This window comes from Halichoerus grypus, chromosome 13 (genome assembly GCF_964656455.1).
Source record: "Halichoerus grypus chromosome 13, mHalGry1.hap1.1, whole genome shotgun sequence".
Classification (NCBI taxonomy): domain Eukaryota; kingdom Metazoa; phylum Chordata; class Mammalia; order Carnivora; family Phocidae; genus Halichoerus; species Halichoerus grypus.
Genome location: NC_135724.1, coordinates 73,497,356 through 73,514,070, shown reverse-complemented (window position 1 = coordinate 73,514,070; position 16,715 = coordinate 73,497,356). Strand labels below are relative to the sequence as shown.

Sequence of the window (16,715 nt, the reverse complement as noted above, 5' to 3'; positions counted from 1 at the left end):
GTCCAGAATCTAGCCCTCTCCATAGGAAAAAAAATTTTAAAAAGCAAACCACTAGCTGAAGATAAAGAAAAGAAAATGAGGTCACCCTGCAGGCCTTAGCCCAGTGTCTGGCACACAGCGAACCCCTCAGGCTCCTGGCTGAATTCCCTGCCTGGCTGGGAAGGCTCAGAACCTCGGCAGGATGCTAAGGCTCCCGAGAGGTGTCAGGCCCTGAGGGGGCAGGCCCGAGCACGTCAGGAGCAGGCAGTGTGACCTGAGGAGAGAGAAGAGGCACATGATGGGTCCTCAGTAAGGTGGGGGGAAACAGGGAAGCCGAAGGGCACAGAGTTGGGACTGACTGGCTATCCCCTAAAGCACGTCTCCTAAAGGCCTGGGCCTTAATGGTGCCCCTGGGTGCTTGTTTTTCTGATGCAGTGATGTGGGAAGGCCCAGGCTTGGGGAACTGGGAGTGAGCATGCTCTCTGCCTCGGTTTCTCCTTTTTTTTTTTTTTTTAGATTTTATTTATTTGAGGGGCGCTTGGGTGGCTCAGTTTGTTAAGTGTCTGCCTTCGGCTCAGGTTATGATTTCAGAGTCCTGGGATTGAGCCCGGCATTGGGCTCCCTGCTCAGCAGGGAGCCTGCTTCTCCCTCTGCCGTTCCCCCTGCTTCTGCTCTCTGACAAACAAATTTTAAAAATTAAAAAAAAAAAAAAGACTTTATCTGAGAGAGAGAGAGAGAGACAGAGCATGAGCAGAGGGGAGGGGCAGAAGGAGAGGGAGAAGCAGACTCCCTGCTGAGGAGGAAGCCTGACCTGGGACTTGATCCCAGGACCTGGAGATCATAACCGGAGCCGAAGGCAGATGCTTTAATCGACTGAGCCACCCAGGCGCCCCTCTCTCTGCAAGTGTTAAGACTCTGCTGGGTCCCATCATGCCAGGTGCCCTGTGAGTGGCAGAAAGGCACAATCATGGTCAGGTCCTGCCCACAATGGCCTGAGGCCTGAGCACAGCTTTACACGAGGGCAAACCCCAGGTGCTCCATTCGAGCAGGCCAGACTTTCTCCTCACCCCCAGCTACGTGGTCCTGGACCTGTTCACCCAACACCACTCCACTGCGGACAGCTTTTCCTGCACAACTCCGCCCTCGGTGGCAGAGGGGTGGGGAGCCGTGATCCTGGCAGTGCACGCACAGGGCTCTTGGGTGGGAGCCAGGCCCCCAAGCAGTCAGGAGCAGCAGGTGACAATGCAGGCCAGGGCGGAAGTCTCCTCCAGGGCTCCAAACCCCTCTCCTCTGGTCCACAGCCGGCGGTACTCCAGCTGCATCAGTGAAGGGTCTTCTGAGCCCTGGACTTCCAGGTAACCTGGATTGTGCCATCAAGGGATTTGGCTGGCTCTAGACTTTTCAGCTCCGGGGGTCAGAGGTGGGGCAGTGGAGGGCCAGGTACTCCTGCTGATGCGCTCTTCTTCCAGCCCCCCAGCGCTAGAAGGCAGCAGTGGGTCAGAGTGGGCAGTGCAGGGAAGGGCTGGGCTGAAATGGGGTGAGGGCACCCAGGCTGCTCCTCCCTTAGAGGCAGGCTGAAGGTCCCCGGGCCACCAGGCACTGAGAACCACAGGCAGCTTTGCCATCAGGGCCCTGCCCAGGGTCTGGCTGCCCTCCCCTGGGATCCAGGCCAACGCCAGCACTGGGCCACAGGGGATGTCCTTGGTGGCAGCTGGGTGGGCGCCAGCTTAGTAGCCCCACTCAGCCGGCTGCAGATTCAGGGTGGAGAGGAGCCTGCCCAGACAGGCCTGGTGCCCCGCCTACCCGACCGTTCCCTCTCTCCTGCAACGACCCCCCCACCAGAGTACCTCCCCTCGGCTCCGAGGAGCCTTCGTGATGGCAGGGAGCGGAGGAAAACCAAAACAGAAGTCAGCCCTCTCGGCCAACATCAAAAGGCGAGACAGCTGGGTGGAGTTCCGATCAAGGGCAGGAGCGGTGCCTGGGAGACCAGCAGGCCTCAGAGGTCTGTTTTTAAGGACAGGGTAGAGGGAAAGGTGCTGTCCTCAGAGTGCCAGGGGAGGGGCTAAGCACACAGCTCGAGCCCTTGATCCTGGACCCAGGACCCCACCCACAAGAGCCTCAGGACCTGACACACTGGCCAGGGACACGCTTGATGTCATCATTTTTATTCACTTTCTCTTTTTGAAAATAAGAGTAAACATACATTATATATATGTGTGTGTATATTATGTATACTGTAGTATACATATATATGTATATGTATGTGTATGTATGTATACTATGAATATTACAGTTACTGCAGGGATCAGAAAACAATCCTCCACCACTCGGAGGCAATTTTCAGTTCTGACATTTAGTGGAGGGGGAAAAAAGTGTCCGTGATTGCCAAAAGCAGAATCTTTCTTTATTATTAAACAGCAGTACAGGAAAACCTAATGCTCTGTCCGACACAACTGAAATCTGGGAGGCCAGGGGGAGGGCAGCAGACACTAAGGAGAAACCCCAAAGAAACCCCAGATGGGAAGCACCCCGCTCACCCACGTGCCCCATCCCTCAGTCCTGCCTCTGCTCCAGGAACCCAGGGGACGCCAAGGACTATATTGTAGGCAGTCACCGTCTTCAGGGGCAAGAGAAGGAGTGGGGCGAGTGGGTGAGTGCAACTGCCGGGGAGCAGAAGCCTGGGCCGGGGCTTTGGACGTTTCTGCCCATCTTGCCTGTATGGGTCAGTGCTCAGGAGGCTGAGGCCCGACTGGCACAACCACAGGGGCCCAGCCTGGGTGGATGCAGAGAGGGAGGGTAGGGGTGTAGGCCCCAGGAGCCCCAGACCCGACAGAGGGGCTCTCCTGGCACACCAAGGGACTCCACACACCAGGACGGCCTGGCCCAAGAGCGGGCATGGGGAGGCCCTCTAACGCTGACCCAAGAGAGACTGAGGGGCAGGGGGCTTCATGAGAAGCCAGGAGCCCGAGGAGGGAGCCACACAGTCGCCCTTCAGGCATTGGTCGGGAAAAGGAAGAGAAGAACCCTGGGTCTGCCTGATCAGCTTCTGTGGCCTCTCTGGCTCTATTTCCTTTGGTCCCCTCCTCACCTGACCCTGTCAGCAGCAACGGAAGAGGGGAGTCCCCGAGTACAGGGGTACACTGAGATTTCACTTCAGGAGGAATGCTGCCCTGCCCTGAGGACCCACGCGGGCCCGGCAGTCAGGACCAGAACTCCATGGTGGCCAGGAGCCTTGCTCAGCCTCTCCAGAAAGGAGGTGCTGCCACTCCCAGGGACTCCTTGCTGGGGCTGGCAGAAGGCTGGGGTGGGCACTGGATGGGGCCTCAGTTCTTGAGGATGGTCTCGTAGGCCTGGTACACGTGTTGGGACACCTCTGGCGCTCGACATTTCAGGGACAGCTGCAGGGGGAGAGAGGTCAGGGGATGGAGAGGGCTCAAAATTCCCCGGGCTCCTCTCTGGGGCTGGGAAGGAACCCAGGGAGGGAGGAGAGAGCGAGAGCCAGATGGAAGAGTGTGGTGCACACATGTGGCCTGCTGGTGGCGCGGCTGGGACAGCTGTGTAGTAAAGCGGAGGGGGTGGCTGCCACGGCCAGCTGGGTGCGGACCAAATATACTCGCAGCCCACACACCTGCCGTCAGCCCAGCCCCCGCGGGCCTCGCAGTGTGAATCATGAGCTGGTGGCCGGCGGGGAGGGCCCAGTCCCCGGCCCACAGAGCTGCTGGGGCCCCTTCCCCCCTGGGAAGGCCTGGGGTCTCCGAGGAGGTATGGGGGCTGAGAGGGCGCAGGCCTCTGCTTGGAGAGATGGGGGCGGGGCATCGGGGAGTCTTCCTGGGTTCCGGCACACGTGGTGTTGCCGCAGTGGGAGCCGAAGAGCGGGCAGAGGAGAAGCAAGTGCCACCAGCACTTCTGCCAAAATCACTGCTGCCCCAGGGGGCAATGAGGAAGGGGAGGAGTGCATGGCGCTCCGGAAGCCGGCAGTGGTGGCCCTGCGGGGCCCCGATCTCCTCTGAAGGGCTCTGTGTGTGCTGTGCGTGCTGTGAAGTGGGAGTACCAGCTCCTCAATCGGGTTCACCTGGTTGGGAAGCTCTGGGGTGCTCCGTGCCTGCGGCCTGCACGCATGGCTGCCCGGCTTTGGGGAGCGGCAGGGGGAGGCGGGGCTAGGAGAGGCAGGGTGCACTGGAGCCAGGCCAGGAGATGGGCTGTGCAAATGTGGCTGGGGAGGGTGGAGGGGAAAGAGGAAGAGAAGAGCAATCTGCTAACCTCCAGGTCCTGCACCACGGGCACCAGCAGGGAAGGTGGGCATGCAGCAACCAAACACAGGGAGATGGAAGTTACCACCGCCGAAGCCGCTGCCGCAGCCCCCTCCCCACCTCAGAGCCAGCGCCGCCAGCAGGGCCCGGGGAGCAGCGTCTGGAGGGCCACGCCTGCCAGAGACCGGGGTGCAGGGGGAGAAGCAAAGCCCGGCGCTCTCTGGGGCCTGAACAGCAGCACGGCCGCCAGGACAACCACGCACTCCGTGGAAGCCATGTCCTGACTGCGGTCTGACACAAAGGCCGGGAAGGACACGGTGCTCGCCGGCAGCGCCCTCCCAGGCAGGCCCTCGGGCAAGGGAAGAGCAGGAGGAGGGCCAGGGCCTGGGCCCAGCAGTGCCATTTCCCAGTCAGGTGGGCCCTGGGCCATCTGGGCCACCTCACGGGGCCCAACTGTATAGAATTTTCTAGTCCAGCTCACTGTTTGGTGACACAGTTTGGTGTCTTATCTGGGTAACCTGATGGGACTGAGTTGGAAGCGAGGGTCAGAATTCTGATGCTCATTCATGTCAGGTTCAACTGGGCTAGAGCGCACCCCATCAGACTGACCCCTGGTCCGGGAAGGAGACAGGGAAGGAGAGGCTGCCCGGAACATGGAGGCGGACACGCCAGGGCTGGCAGGGCAGGAGCGGGGACCCTCACCGTGAAGCTGGGGTTGCCCGGCTGGATACGCAGCTCCGCCAGCACCCAGATGCCGTTGGTCAGCTTCAGGGACTGGTAGAGCATGTCCTGGCCCTCCACGTTCCTCTTGGCGACCGTGAAGATGTTGCTGCTCTGTAGCCTGCTGCTCACAGCCTCTGAGAGTGAGAAGGGCCCCCAGTCAGCGGTGGGAGAGGGCCGGGGGTACAGGTGAGGGGCAGTGTGGGCGGGGTGGGAAGGCGGGGGAGGGCTGGAGAGTCCTACCCGCATTGAGGGGGCAGTCTCTGATCTGGAACTGGGCTTCATTTTCATTGGGAATGTCCTTCCACGTGGCCAGGAACATCTGCCGGTCTGCGGGGGGCCAGTGTAGAAGACAGGACCCTGATAAACCTGGGGCCCCACTCAATAACATCCAGCAAGAAATGGGTCTTTTGGGGGTGCCAACTTGAAGCCGAAGACAGGCACTAGCTCTGCCATGGCCCCCTCCTGCTTCCCTGAACAAACGTTCAGCTCTGTGAGAGCGGCCACCAGGGCTGCTCCCAAAAGATCCTGGGCTTCCTCCTCCCCGCCTCAGGCCTTAAATCTTCCTTCCCAGTACCCACATATGCACTCCCACCTGCTCTGGCCCAAGCAGCCTGCTCGTTAATCACAGCCTGTGTCACAGGGCTTCTGTGGTGACCGAGAGGTGACGTGGGCAAAGTCCTTTGCTCAGCTCTGAGCTGGCAGCCCTCCTGGCATGGGGATGAGTCTTCTTAGGGGTTCCAAGCAGCACACAGGAGATGGACATCGAGTGTGACATGGTCTGGGCTCCCCAGCTCGGGAGGCCGTGGGAGGACTGTCTAAGGACTATGGGCAAGGTGGAGGGGCGGGCAGAGCAGAATTCAGGAGTGACACAGCTCCCGCATGGCATGGCCCCCACTGCGGGACAGAGCTGGCCACACAACACCCAGCGGTCCTTGATGGAGGTGTGACCCTGACCCTTGCCTCAGGCTGCGCAGAGGGGCCAGCGACTCACAGACTCCACTGTGGGACCAAGCCAATCGTTACATTCCAGGGACTCTCGGGGCACCCTCAGGACTCACCCATCTTCCCGTCCTCCACAAAGAGGATGTGCAGTGGGTACAAAGTGCTGAAGTAGAAGACGTCAATGTTGTTCTTCACGGCCACCTAGGAACAAGGCCACCCAATCGGTCCCTGATGCTTGATACCACCTGTGAAGCCCCAGGAAGGGCCTGCTCCCTGTGCCTCCACCTGAGCAGGTTCCCTCACACACCTTCCCTGGTAACCACGCCCCTCCGTCCCCTCGGATCAGGTCTCCCCTGCCAGATCTCTGGCGAAGAGCACAGCTCCAAAGACACACCCCTTTGCCAACAAAGGCCAGGCCCCGGACCCCTCCAGCAGGCTCCTCCCCTGTGGTAGGTGGGCAGCTAAGGAGTGGGGTGCTTAGCCCTGCCTGGAACACACCTGGAGGTTGTTCAGAGGCTCCATCTTCATGACCGAGCCCACCGTGTTGAGAGGCAGGGATATCTCCACAGTCTGGTTGGGGCTGAGTGGTGCGTGCACCTGGAGGGGGGCAGCAGGGGCCAGGCCGAAGCTGGGGAGAGAGAAGCCCCCGCGGGAATGGCAGGGGGAGCAGGTGCTGACGTGGGATGGGTGGGCTCCTCAGGCTCCAGAGCTAGGGCAGCAGTTGGCAAGAAGCCTCTCCAGTAAGCTGGCGTCACCTGAGCTCTAGGCCCAGGATAGATGGACAAGTTCCTGACCCCCACTCTCAGTGGCTGTGTGGACAGGAGGAATGAGCCCTGGGCCAGCTGTAGGCCTAAGGCTATCTCGGCTCCACTTTCTCTTCTGGGCTACGCACCGAGCAGGCCCAGGTGAGCATGGCCTTGCTCTGTCCTGCACTTGAGAAGCTCCAGCTAATATCAGGGGCCTGAACTATTAGCTGCTTCTAACTGAAGACTCTGAATGCCCAAGTTTCTGCTACCAATCCCCATCTTCCAAGAAGGATGTGACCAACCCAAGCGAGACACCAGGTTTTACTGTCTGGGCTAGAACTGGCCAGAGATTCAGGAAAGCCCTACTTCTTAGTAAAGTAACACGTAGGTAAATCAGGAGGGGAGGATCCCCAGAAGCATGACACACAGGACCATAAAGCGACAGCTCACTGTGCCCAGGTTGGGCATTTGATATTATACCAACTCCTACCCTCATAAAAACAGAGAGAGGTATACATTCTCTCATCTTCCAAGACATGGAAACTTGGAGGGGCAGGCCTGTGCTCAGACCCTATGGGATGAGTAGCACTGCTGAGATCCAGAGCTTGAGCTGCCTGACCTGGCCTGCACTCTGCCCACGATGGGACTCAGACCTGCCTGGGACATGGTGGGAGACGATGTGGGGAACCCCAGGCCTCTGTGGTGGCCCGCTCTTCAGGCTTTCCTGGAAGAACCCCAGAGCCTGCTGTGTGATCCTGGGCAAGGCATTGGTCCTCTCTGAGCCCAGGTGTCATTATCTACTGAAAAGGGAAAAATGGCATTGACCTCACTGGGCTGTCAAGTAGCTCAAAGTAAGATAATACTTCTAAAGTCCTCGGCACAGGGCCTGACACCCAGGGCGTTGTCAGCACGCTCTAAGTCTGTTGTGAGTAATCGTCGAGACTTCCCCTTGGAACCTGGAGTGCTTCTATGAACTCTAGGGCCATCTGATGGTAAGTAGCAGAGCTGACAGAGGGTCAGGACCCACCGGCCTGCGGGCTCTCCCTGAGGAAGCAGCCCCTTCAGTCAACTTCTTAGAGGCTCAGTTTGCTCATCACTAGAGCCGCTCAGGAAGAAGAATCATCAGGAGAGGCTGCTTGGGTCCCCCAGAGAGCCCTGGCCTAGCTGGCCTGGTCCATGAAGACCCCAACGGTACCAGAGAGGAAACCTTCCCCAGGACTTCCAGAGCAGGGGACCTAGTGGGGTGAGGAGCCCGGAGCAGCACCACTCCCAGAGGCCCCGTCTGACGGTTTAAACCTGTGTCACAGGGGCTGGCTGGGAGGCAGGCCCGCTCCCCGTCAGCGCTCTTAGAGCTAGGCCCTGAGGTGGCAGCAACTTAGGCCTGGAGAGGAGGCTCCATCCTGTCATGTGGGGTGTTTGCCGAAGGTGGGCTCCTAGTCTGGAGCTGGGGATTTTTGTCAGCAAACACTCTTTGAGCAGTGGAGGAAGGCGAAAATAAGGGGAGACAACCTACCCCTCTGCCTGGTACTTTGGAGTCCACATAAAGAGGTCATGGGGAAGGGAAAAAAATCATTGCTCTAGAGAGTTTTGGCCTGAGATGCAGTTGTGAGGCACCAGACCCCCCAGAGCTCTCGGCCCCTGCCTGCGGTCACCAGCAAGGGCTCTCGTCACACTGGCCTTGGGAGCTCTCACCTGTTGCGGTTAAACTGGATGGCAAAGTCAGTCATGACCTGTAGGGCCTTGTTGGTCAGCTGCAGGTCCATGGAGATGGAGCCCACCTGGCGGGTGAAGGTACCTGAAATCTCCAACCCCTTGGCCTTCATGGCTGGAAGCCACACCTGGGAAGACAGTGGAGAGGAGGCTTGTGTTTGCCACTTCCCTAAAAGTTAACAGCCCACCTGAGGTGATCCACCCCCCAGCCAACTCTTCTCCTTTACCGTCTTCTCTCCCTTTAGGGGCCTCCCAGATTGACCACACCTGCCTTTACCACTAGGAGATGGCCATGTGGATCTTGGGATGAGAGGAACAATCCTGCATGGCCTACGCAGGGCCACCACCACAGTGTGGCTGTGTATCTGAGCAGCGTGGTATAGAGAGGTGCTTGCTGTGCCCAAGGGCTGACGTGAGTCTTCAGAGATCCAAGAAGGAACACTCAGTAAGTAGTAGTGACAAAGGTGATGAGGTAAGTGGGCCCAGCCAGCCTCCTGAAGAGCCAAGTAGAGTCAAGAGGAGCCCAAGGGCATCCAGGGCCTCAGCCAGAGCCCGAGGCCTCCCTGGCTGTCACAATCTGTCCTCTCCTCACAGAAGGCAGGGCTAGCCTTTTCGTTGTAGAAACTGGGCTCACCAAGGACAGTACCTAAGAGAACCTCTTGCCTGGCAGGCCCTCTGCTGCTTGGCTGTCACAGGAGTCTCAGCTCAAGAGCCGCCTCCTCTGGGAAGCCCACACCTAGGTTCCTTCCCTACGTACACGCTACCATGACATTTTAGCAGATAAATGCGAGCCTGCGTGTCTGTCTCCCCTGCACCCAGTCAGCTCTTTGAGGGAAGGGCTCTGCTTTTCTTTTTTACGTCCTTGGCTTAGAGCTTGCTGTGGCACGGGCATTCGGGCAGTGTTTGCAGAGCAAAACAGCTTGAATTAAAGCCCCAGCCATGAAGGACATCCGCAGGCGTCATCCAGGGCCATGCAAATGCCTCTGAGGCCCTTATTCTCTCAGATCCCTCACAGCAGCCCCCCACCTCCCCTCCCGCCAGAGGTCAAAAGGCCCAGGCCTCCTCGAGAGCTGCCCATGTGTCGGCGAACGTCTCACCGTCTCTCAAGGTGCCAACACCAGGAACCTCAGAGCTGTCTGGGTCCCCACCCTCAGCCGACCCCCAAGCCCCACCCCACAGTCACGCAGCCCGGGCCCGTCCCCACCACCTCCTCCATCTGCCGCCAGGGCCTCTGCTTCTCTCAGCAGGCAGCATGTGCGTCAGAGTCAGAGTCCACCAGGTAAGACAGCAGCCCCCGGGGCACCCCAATCCCTCCCCCTGCTCTCCACAGCAGCTCAAGTCATCTAAAGTGCAAATCTGGGGACGCCTGGCGGACTCTTGAGCTCGGGGTCATGAGTCTGAGCCCCACATGGGGCAGAGAGATCACTTAAACCCCTCCAATGCTGTGACACTTCCACCGCCCACGGCCTCCATGTCCTGGCACCTGCCTCTGCCGGGCTTCGACTGAACCTGCTCCTCTGCCCCCTGCCCCCTGTCCCCTCTGTCTGGAAAGTGCTTCTGCAGGCCCACCCTCACCCCCACCGTACTCGCTAACCTGATCATCCTTTGTTTCCCTGGGACAAAGGTGTGAGGGCAGAATCACAGGGCTTCAGCCTCAGCTGAGACAGGCAAGCAGAGAGCTCCAAGCCCCCCCTCCACGGGCCACCTTTCACAGCTCTCGCAGAACTCTGTCACTGAGACTGGCTGCTGCCCGTGGGGACCTCTTTTCTCTTGGTCACCATGGCTTCACGGAGTCTAGCACAGGTCCTACCATGGAACTAACCCTCAACATTTACTGAAGGAGCCAAGGAAACGTCACCACCCACTGGTCCAAAGACATGAGGAACTCCCAAGCTCTTGCGCAGAAAAAGCCTCATTCCCTTGACCAGGAAGGTTGGAGAACACAGTTACCCCCACAGGTGTGGCGGGGAGAATACACATGGGACAAACCATTCCAGGCAGTCACATGGCTAGGAAAACGTAGATGACACACCCACACCCCAGAGATTCCTGTGTCTAAGATAATGGGGAAAGTCCTGTGTTGTAAGAACTCCTCTTCCAGGCAGCCTGCCCTAAATTCCTCTGACCAGGTGATCCCCTAACCTCTCATTTCTAGCACTCACTGTTGGTTCACCTATCTGGGCCTCCACTAAGAAAAAGCAGCGATGGGGCGCATGGGTGGCTCAGTCGGTAAACGTCTGCCTTCGGCTCGGGTCATGATCCCAGGGTCCTGGGATTGAGCCCCGCATCAGGCTCCCTGCTCGGGGGAGCCTGCTTCTTCTCTCCCACTCCCCCTGTTTGTGTTCCCTCTCTCACTGTGTCTCTGTCAAATAAATAAATAAAATCTTAAAAAAAAAAAAAAAAGAAAGACAAAGCAGCGGTAGCATCCATTAAAATGAACACACACACAGAGGGCCAGCTCTGGACTTCATATTCCTGGCACCTCTGCAGTCCTGGCAAGGCCTGGTGCCCACAGGATTGCAGGAGTCTTTGCTGCTCTTCTGTCACTCAGTCCTGCCTTATGCCTGTTACATTGGGCTTTTAACACGTATGTGCTGGCCTCACGCACTGAGGCAGCCAGTCTGGGTAGTAATTAGTGATTCTGACAACCCAGGACACTAAGGCACACAGGACGTTCTCTAACACTGTGCAGCACGATCATATCGGGATCAGGAATGGGGGCTTTGGCGCCACCACCCTGCATTCAGTTTCGACTCCGTCACTTAGGCGCTATGTGACCTTAGGCAAAAGCATTCAAGATCTGTCAACCGCAGAGCAGGGAGAACAGCGCCATGAGGCTTCTGGCGGGATTCAGCGGGGCGGCTACCGAGCCCCGCACCTGCAGTCCCTGGCACATCGGCCCAGGGCTCTGGCCACCACCGCTGCAGGCGCGGCTGTCACACCTGGTGAGGCCAAGGCAGGTGCCGGCTCATAGCTCCCCAGGCCCAACCGAGAGCTCACCTCGCCCCTAAAGCCCAGCCGCGTCCTGGTCTGGGGAGGGGACCTTGGCAGAGAGAGAGGGGCTCTGGCTGGGAAGGAAGTGGCAGACACAGTGTCTGCCCCAAGCGTTGAGGGGGTCAGGCCAGGTCCATGCCCTCTGGCAGCTTCCTTGAGGCTGAGGCTGTGGCCCACACTGCGCTCTCCTCAGTGCCAGGCCCACATGTTCCTGCCTTGCAAACCCAGCTCTCCTCCCTCTCCCTCACCCCTGGCCATCCCACTGCTGGGGCCAGCATCCCTCCTTCCCCACCAGCCCCCACATCCTGCCAGTTCCACCTCCCGAGGAGCTCTCCAGTGCAGCCTTTTGCCTCCGCCCTCAAAGGTGCCCTTGTCCAGGCGCCATCAGTACACAGGAGTTCCTGCCGGTCTCCTCACTGGGCACCTTACTTCTGTCCTAGCCCTTCCAACCTGCCCGCCACGGTGTAGCCAACGCCATCTATCTCCAGTGCAAATCTGTTTCATCTCTCCTTAAAACCTTCTAACAGCTCCGCCGCACCAGGACTGAGAGAGACCCTCACGGCCTGGCAATGCGGACCCTGCCAGTTTCTTCCCTCCCTAATCTCTAGTCTAGGCGGGAGTCTTGGGGAGTACCAGGCCTAGGCAGCACGGTGGGCATCAATGGGGCAAATGCAGGTGGCATAATGGTGGGATCAGGGATGCTGGACGTGCTGCCGGAAGGACAACAGTCCCCTCAGTGAGCAACTCTCTTGCATCCCTGGAGTATGTCTTGCAGGGTTTCAACATATCCTGAAATTGCTGGGAACCCAACTATGGTGAAAATCAAAGAAAGCCTGTTCTTTGTTTTATGGGCCCTTGACTGGGAGTCAGTCACCATTTCAGGAACTAAAGGCACCACTAGCCACATGGTTCACAGCACCTGAGCTACAAACGCTAGGTGTGGCCATCGCGGTGACTCTACACTCCTGCCAACACCCGACAACTTCATCAGATCTTCCGGGGCGGGTGTACCCAAGCCTTTACAATACTAAAATGTATCATTTTATTTTCTTCCCTTTGTGTCTCCTTTATGAAGTGCTGGCGTCTTACTAATTTTGAAGTGATACATATAGGTAGGCTGCACAGTCCACACATCTCCTTTGAGCACAGGAAACAAAGGACGCATTAGACAACGTCTATCATCAATAAGGGGCACCAGGTGGGACAGCCCTGAGAACTGCTGCTCCGACGAGATGGGACCTCTGCCAGTTCTCTGGGAGGTGCGGGCTCTCCCTCCCCTCCAGGCCTGGCCACAGGCTGTGATAGCCACCTGGAGACTTCTCCCCCCTTTCACCTAATTCTGACTTGATCCACAGGCCTGAGCTCCAGCAACCCTGCTCTGGGAGGTCTTCCCAGGCCCCCAGGACCAACCTAGCGTCTCTTCCCTGTGCTCCCAACAGCCCCTGGCTGCCCTCAGCATCGTGCTGGCAAACTGTTGCTCCTGGAGCCTATCCCTGTTGGCCTGAGCCGATTCCATGGAACAGGCCATTTAAGAAACCCAGACATCAATGAGTGTCTAACTTCCCTCTGCTCCTGCCACGGAAGGAGGTGTGGTACTTACTGCTTTGGGGGCCACATATGACCCTGACAGCGTGCCCACGCCACTGGTCAGGTCAAAGAGGTCACTCAGGCCACTGCCCATGGATGCTCCTAGGTTGGCTGGGACTGCTGCTGCTGGGGGTGCCACAAAGTTGGGGCCCCCAATCTGAAAAGGAAGGGAAAGGGGTCAGAGGCAGGCATTAGAGGTGGGGACATCAGGGGCCCGGCATGAGTGGAGGAACCCAGCACTTTAGAAAATGGGACGGGGCAGGAGGAGGGGCTGCGGGGCTGTTGTCACACCAGCTTGAAGTTGCAGAGCTAAGACAGGATGACGGGGGTGGAAAAGAAAGACTGTGCCCTCCCATGACCTGCAAGCCTCCAGCCTTAGGGGTGACCTCTGGGAAAGGGCTGCGACACGGGTAAACTAACCCACAGCCCACTGATAAAAGGAGTACCTGAGACCGCTGCTGAGAGGCTGTGCTAAGCGGACAGGAGCACACCCTCTAGGATGTCACAGAGGGCCCATGGAAACTGAGAGCATGGGTGATCCTCGGGATGACAAGGCAACTTTGTCTTAGGGTACTGAGGATGGGACACTAGATAGAAGGCCATGGCTCAGCAGGGAGGGATTGCTCTGACATCATCCACCCCTTGGGATGCTGGGCCAGGACTCAGCAAGAGCAGAGACAAAGGCTTGGTGGCACAAGGGTTGAACCATACCCCTTCAGGCTCATCCCCCATCTCCAAGCAGAAGCAGGCAGGGTGAAGAGAACAGGCAGCCACATGCAGAGAGAAAAGCCAGGAAATAAGACAGAGACAAGAGAGAGAAGGAAAGAAAAAATTAGTCACTGCTGCTCCACTGAGAGGAGTCTGGGGCAAGACAGTGCCAGGCTTAAGGGGGGGCCCGGACCATCTCCATGAAGGGCACTACTTCTGGGGCTTCACTCCACCACCCACGTCTTGTGCCATGGCCCTTCCTACCCTTTCCTATGTGATGCCTTGGGGACCTGAGCCAGACATGGCCAAGTGACAGGGGCTCTGCTACCCCCTCCTGCTGGCTCTACCAGCTGCCTGAAGTCCCAGGGAGATACCCAGTCTAGTCTTAACCACCCCCTTTCTACAGGGGAGAAGGGACTGTCCCTGACCCCTCATGGGCCTCTCAGGCCTCCTGGGCTGTTGCCCCAAGCTGGTGCAGGGTGTGAGAGTAAGTGGACACCGGTCTGGCTCCTCTAGCCCTACAGGCTCCAGATCTCTTGGGGCTCAGTGGCCCGGCAAGGGACTAAGTCCCGTGTCTGCCACATACTGTGCGCTCTTAGAGGGAAGGTCACCTGAACTCTTAAAGCCTCAGTTTTCTCCCCTTTAGATAGGGAGTGACACAGTCACCTTCGCAGACAGGTGTACCCTGAGGCCCTTGGTTGGTGAATGGCACAGACAGGGTGCTCAGTGATTGCTCCTCTGAAGGTCATTATCAATGTCATCCAGAGGGGGCCCCAGGACATACCAGGCTGTCGAGGCCTCCACCAAGAAGGTCCACAGCTCCCATCTGCACTGAGGAGGTGGCCAGGGGTGGGCCGCTCACCGGGGGGCCGAGGTCCAGGTTGAGGAGGTCACCCAGCAGGTCGCCCTGGGTGGGGATGACATCTGGCTGCTCACCAGAGGGCGCTCCGGCAGGGGCCGTCTCAGGGCTCTCTGTGCTCTCGCTCCTGTGACGACACAGGAGGGAGACGGTCAGTGGGGTGGGCGCTGGGCTGTTTCAGGGAGGTCAGAGTCCTCAGTCTCCAGGATAGGCACCTGGGTCTCCACACTGTTCCAGAAGGGCTATCTACAGGCCCCCTCCCCTTCCCCCTTCCCACGCCTGATCCATCTTTTTGCCTCTCCAGGAGATCCAGCATCATGGGAGTGAGTCAAGGGAGGGGCCCTCTGTATTTCCACCACTCAGAGCACTCTAAAGACTGGATGCCTGCCCTGGAGGACTGGGCACCTAGGCCAAACCAACCACCAGGGGGTGGCAGAGGAGGCTGAGAAGAACAGGGCTCTGGAATTAGAATCGGGTCTGAGCCTAGCTGTGCTGGCTGTGGGATGCTGCTCCAGGCCCTCAAGCTCTCTATCCTCTTGTCCTTGTATGTTAAACGGGGATACCTCCTAGAGCTATTGTAAGGATCAAATGAGGCCACCCCGGTAGGCAGTAAACATTCATTAAAAAGTCACTAGAACGGGGGCGCCTGGGTGGCTCATTAGGTTAAGCGTCCGACTCTTGATTTCAGCTCAGGTCATATCTCAGGTAGTGGGATCGAGCCCCACATTAGGCTCCACACTCACTGTGAAGTCTGCTTGAGATTCTCTCTCCCTCTCCCTCTGCCCCTCCCCCCGCTCACTCCCTCTCTCTAAAATAAATAAATTGATTAATTAAAAAAAAAAAGTCACTAGAATGGTAATTTCCCTCAGACTCAGGCATGGCCAGGGGTTACCACATCAGGCCTGAGTGCCTGGGCTAATGAACTGGAAAACTAGGTGGGAGGCCCAGCCTGGACACCGGCCCACTTCACTCACGAGGCAGTGCGAGGTGGCAGGCTCTTGTGCACAACGCCCCGGCCCCCCTCCACAAAGGCACTGGGAGGCTTATGGTAGACAGACGCCAGGGTGCCAATGTAGCAGATGAGCTCGTCCAGCAGTGTGGGCTCAATGAGGTCCGTCTCTTCAGAGATGAGTGGCTTCTCAGCCAACACCACCTCCTTGGCAGCCACTGGGTCCGTGGAGAGCAGACGCCAGTAGATGTAGCCACGGTCCCGCAAGTCCGGGTTATCAGAGTCCTTAAGCAGTGGGAGGTGATGAGAAGCATATTAAACTCAGAGCAGAGCAACTAGCTGAGAAGAAAGGAGCTCCTCCCCAAACCCCACGACCCAGGCATGGTCACAGCGCTGGCCGACGACACTGATTCTGAGAGTCCCATGAACCTGTCCCTAAACATGGCCTGGCCCCTCAATTTCCTCCCCTAGCCCAGAGTTAAACAGTACATTCCCACTCCTGTCCCCACTCCTCACTCCCCTCCAAAATCTGCCCTCCCTGTCCTATAAATCCTCTGGTTCTCCTGGACCTCCCTCCCCTCTTTTGTTTGCAGTCTGTCTCAACTTCACCACCTGACCCACTCCATCTTGATTTATCTGTGACTGAATTCCCTGAGCAGAAATCCTGGATCACTCTTGGGCCAATCCCTCAGTGAGGCCAGTCTTAGGGGCAGGACCTTGGCACAAAGTTCTGGCTGGCTCCTTGGACCAAAGTGCGCTCTGTGGAGTGAGACCTACATGGGGCGCAGCAGAGAGGCTGGGGCACTGACCTGAGTGGCCAAGCTGAGGACCTGCTGCACCAGCTCCTGGGTCTCTGTAGGCTTCTTCAGAAACAGTTTCACGATGGCTGTCAGTAGCTGTAGCTGGACCTGTGGGAAGACAGAGAGGTGACAAGGAAGAAGTAGCAAGGGCTTCATGTGGGGATGGGAGGAAACCAAATGAGGCCTTAAAAGACGGAGAAGGGCATTTTTTAAAGGCCCTGGAAGCTGAGAGCAGCTTTCCTAGGTTTGGAGTTGGCCACAGCACAGACTAAGGCCAGGGGGCTGTCGGTAGTGCTGAGTAGGCTGGACCTTGGCATTACCACTCAGGAAGGAGCTGGCCACGACCATTTGGCAACCCTACCCTAGGGTCCCAGGAACCTGTCCGGGCGCCTAGCCTCACAGTGCCTTAAGGAGTTCGCAGCTTAAGAAAGCAACATGTGTAGCCGGTGTGCTTCTTAAAAGGACCAT

The 16,715-nt window shown here is 58.1% G+C and overlaps 1 protein-coding gene and 1 non-coding gene across 5 annotated transcripts in view; both read right to left on the bottom strand.

Annotated features, from left to right (window-relative positions):
• Positions 1 to 2,361: 2,361 nt before the first annotated feature.
• AP1B1 (adaptor related protein complex 1 subunit beta 1) overlaps positions 2,362 to 16,715 on the bottom strand; it is an 88,811-nt gene continuing 74,457 nt past the window's right edge. For 3 of the 4 annotated variants that reach the window (XM_078060803.1, XM_036123141.2, XM_078060804.1), the window contains 11 exons: positions 16,257 to 16,355; positions 15,473 to 15,732; positions 14,424 to 14,625; positions 13,643 to 13,663; positions 12,945 to 13,088; positions 8,333 to 8,478; positions 6,393 to 6,522; positions 6,011 to 6,095; positions 5,193 to 5,279; positions 4,932 to 5,086; positions 2,362 to 3,377 (listed from right to left, as the gene is read on the bottom strand). In XM_078060803.1, the coding sequence (XP_077916929.1) occupies positions 3,303 to 3,377; positions 4,932 to 5,086; positions 5,193 to 5,279; positions 6,011 to 6,095; positions 6,393 to 6,522; positions 8,333 to 8,478; positions 12,945 to 13,088; positions 13,643 to 13,663; positions 14,424 to 14,625; positions 15,473 to 15,732; positions 16,257 to 16,355 (1,404 nt within the window). In that variant the 3' untranslated portion in view covers positions 2,362 to 3,302. The remainder of the gene's footprint in view (positions 3,378 to 4,931; positions 5,087 to 5,192; positions 5,280 to 6,010; positions 6,096 to 6,392; positions 6,523 to 8,332; positions 8,479 to 12,944; positions 13,089 to 13,642; positions 13,664 to 14,423; positions 14,626 to 15,472; positions 15,733 to 16,256; positions 16,356 to 16,715) is intronic. The other variant, XM_036123143.2, reaches the window with a different exon arrangement.
• Positions 7,687 to 7,783, bottom strand: LOC118555212 (small nucleolar RNA SNORD125). Its single transcript, XR_004926848.1, has one exon. It is a non-coding gene; the product is annotated as a small nucleolar RNA SNORD125 (small nucleolar RNA).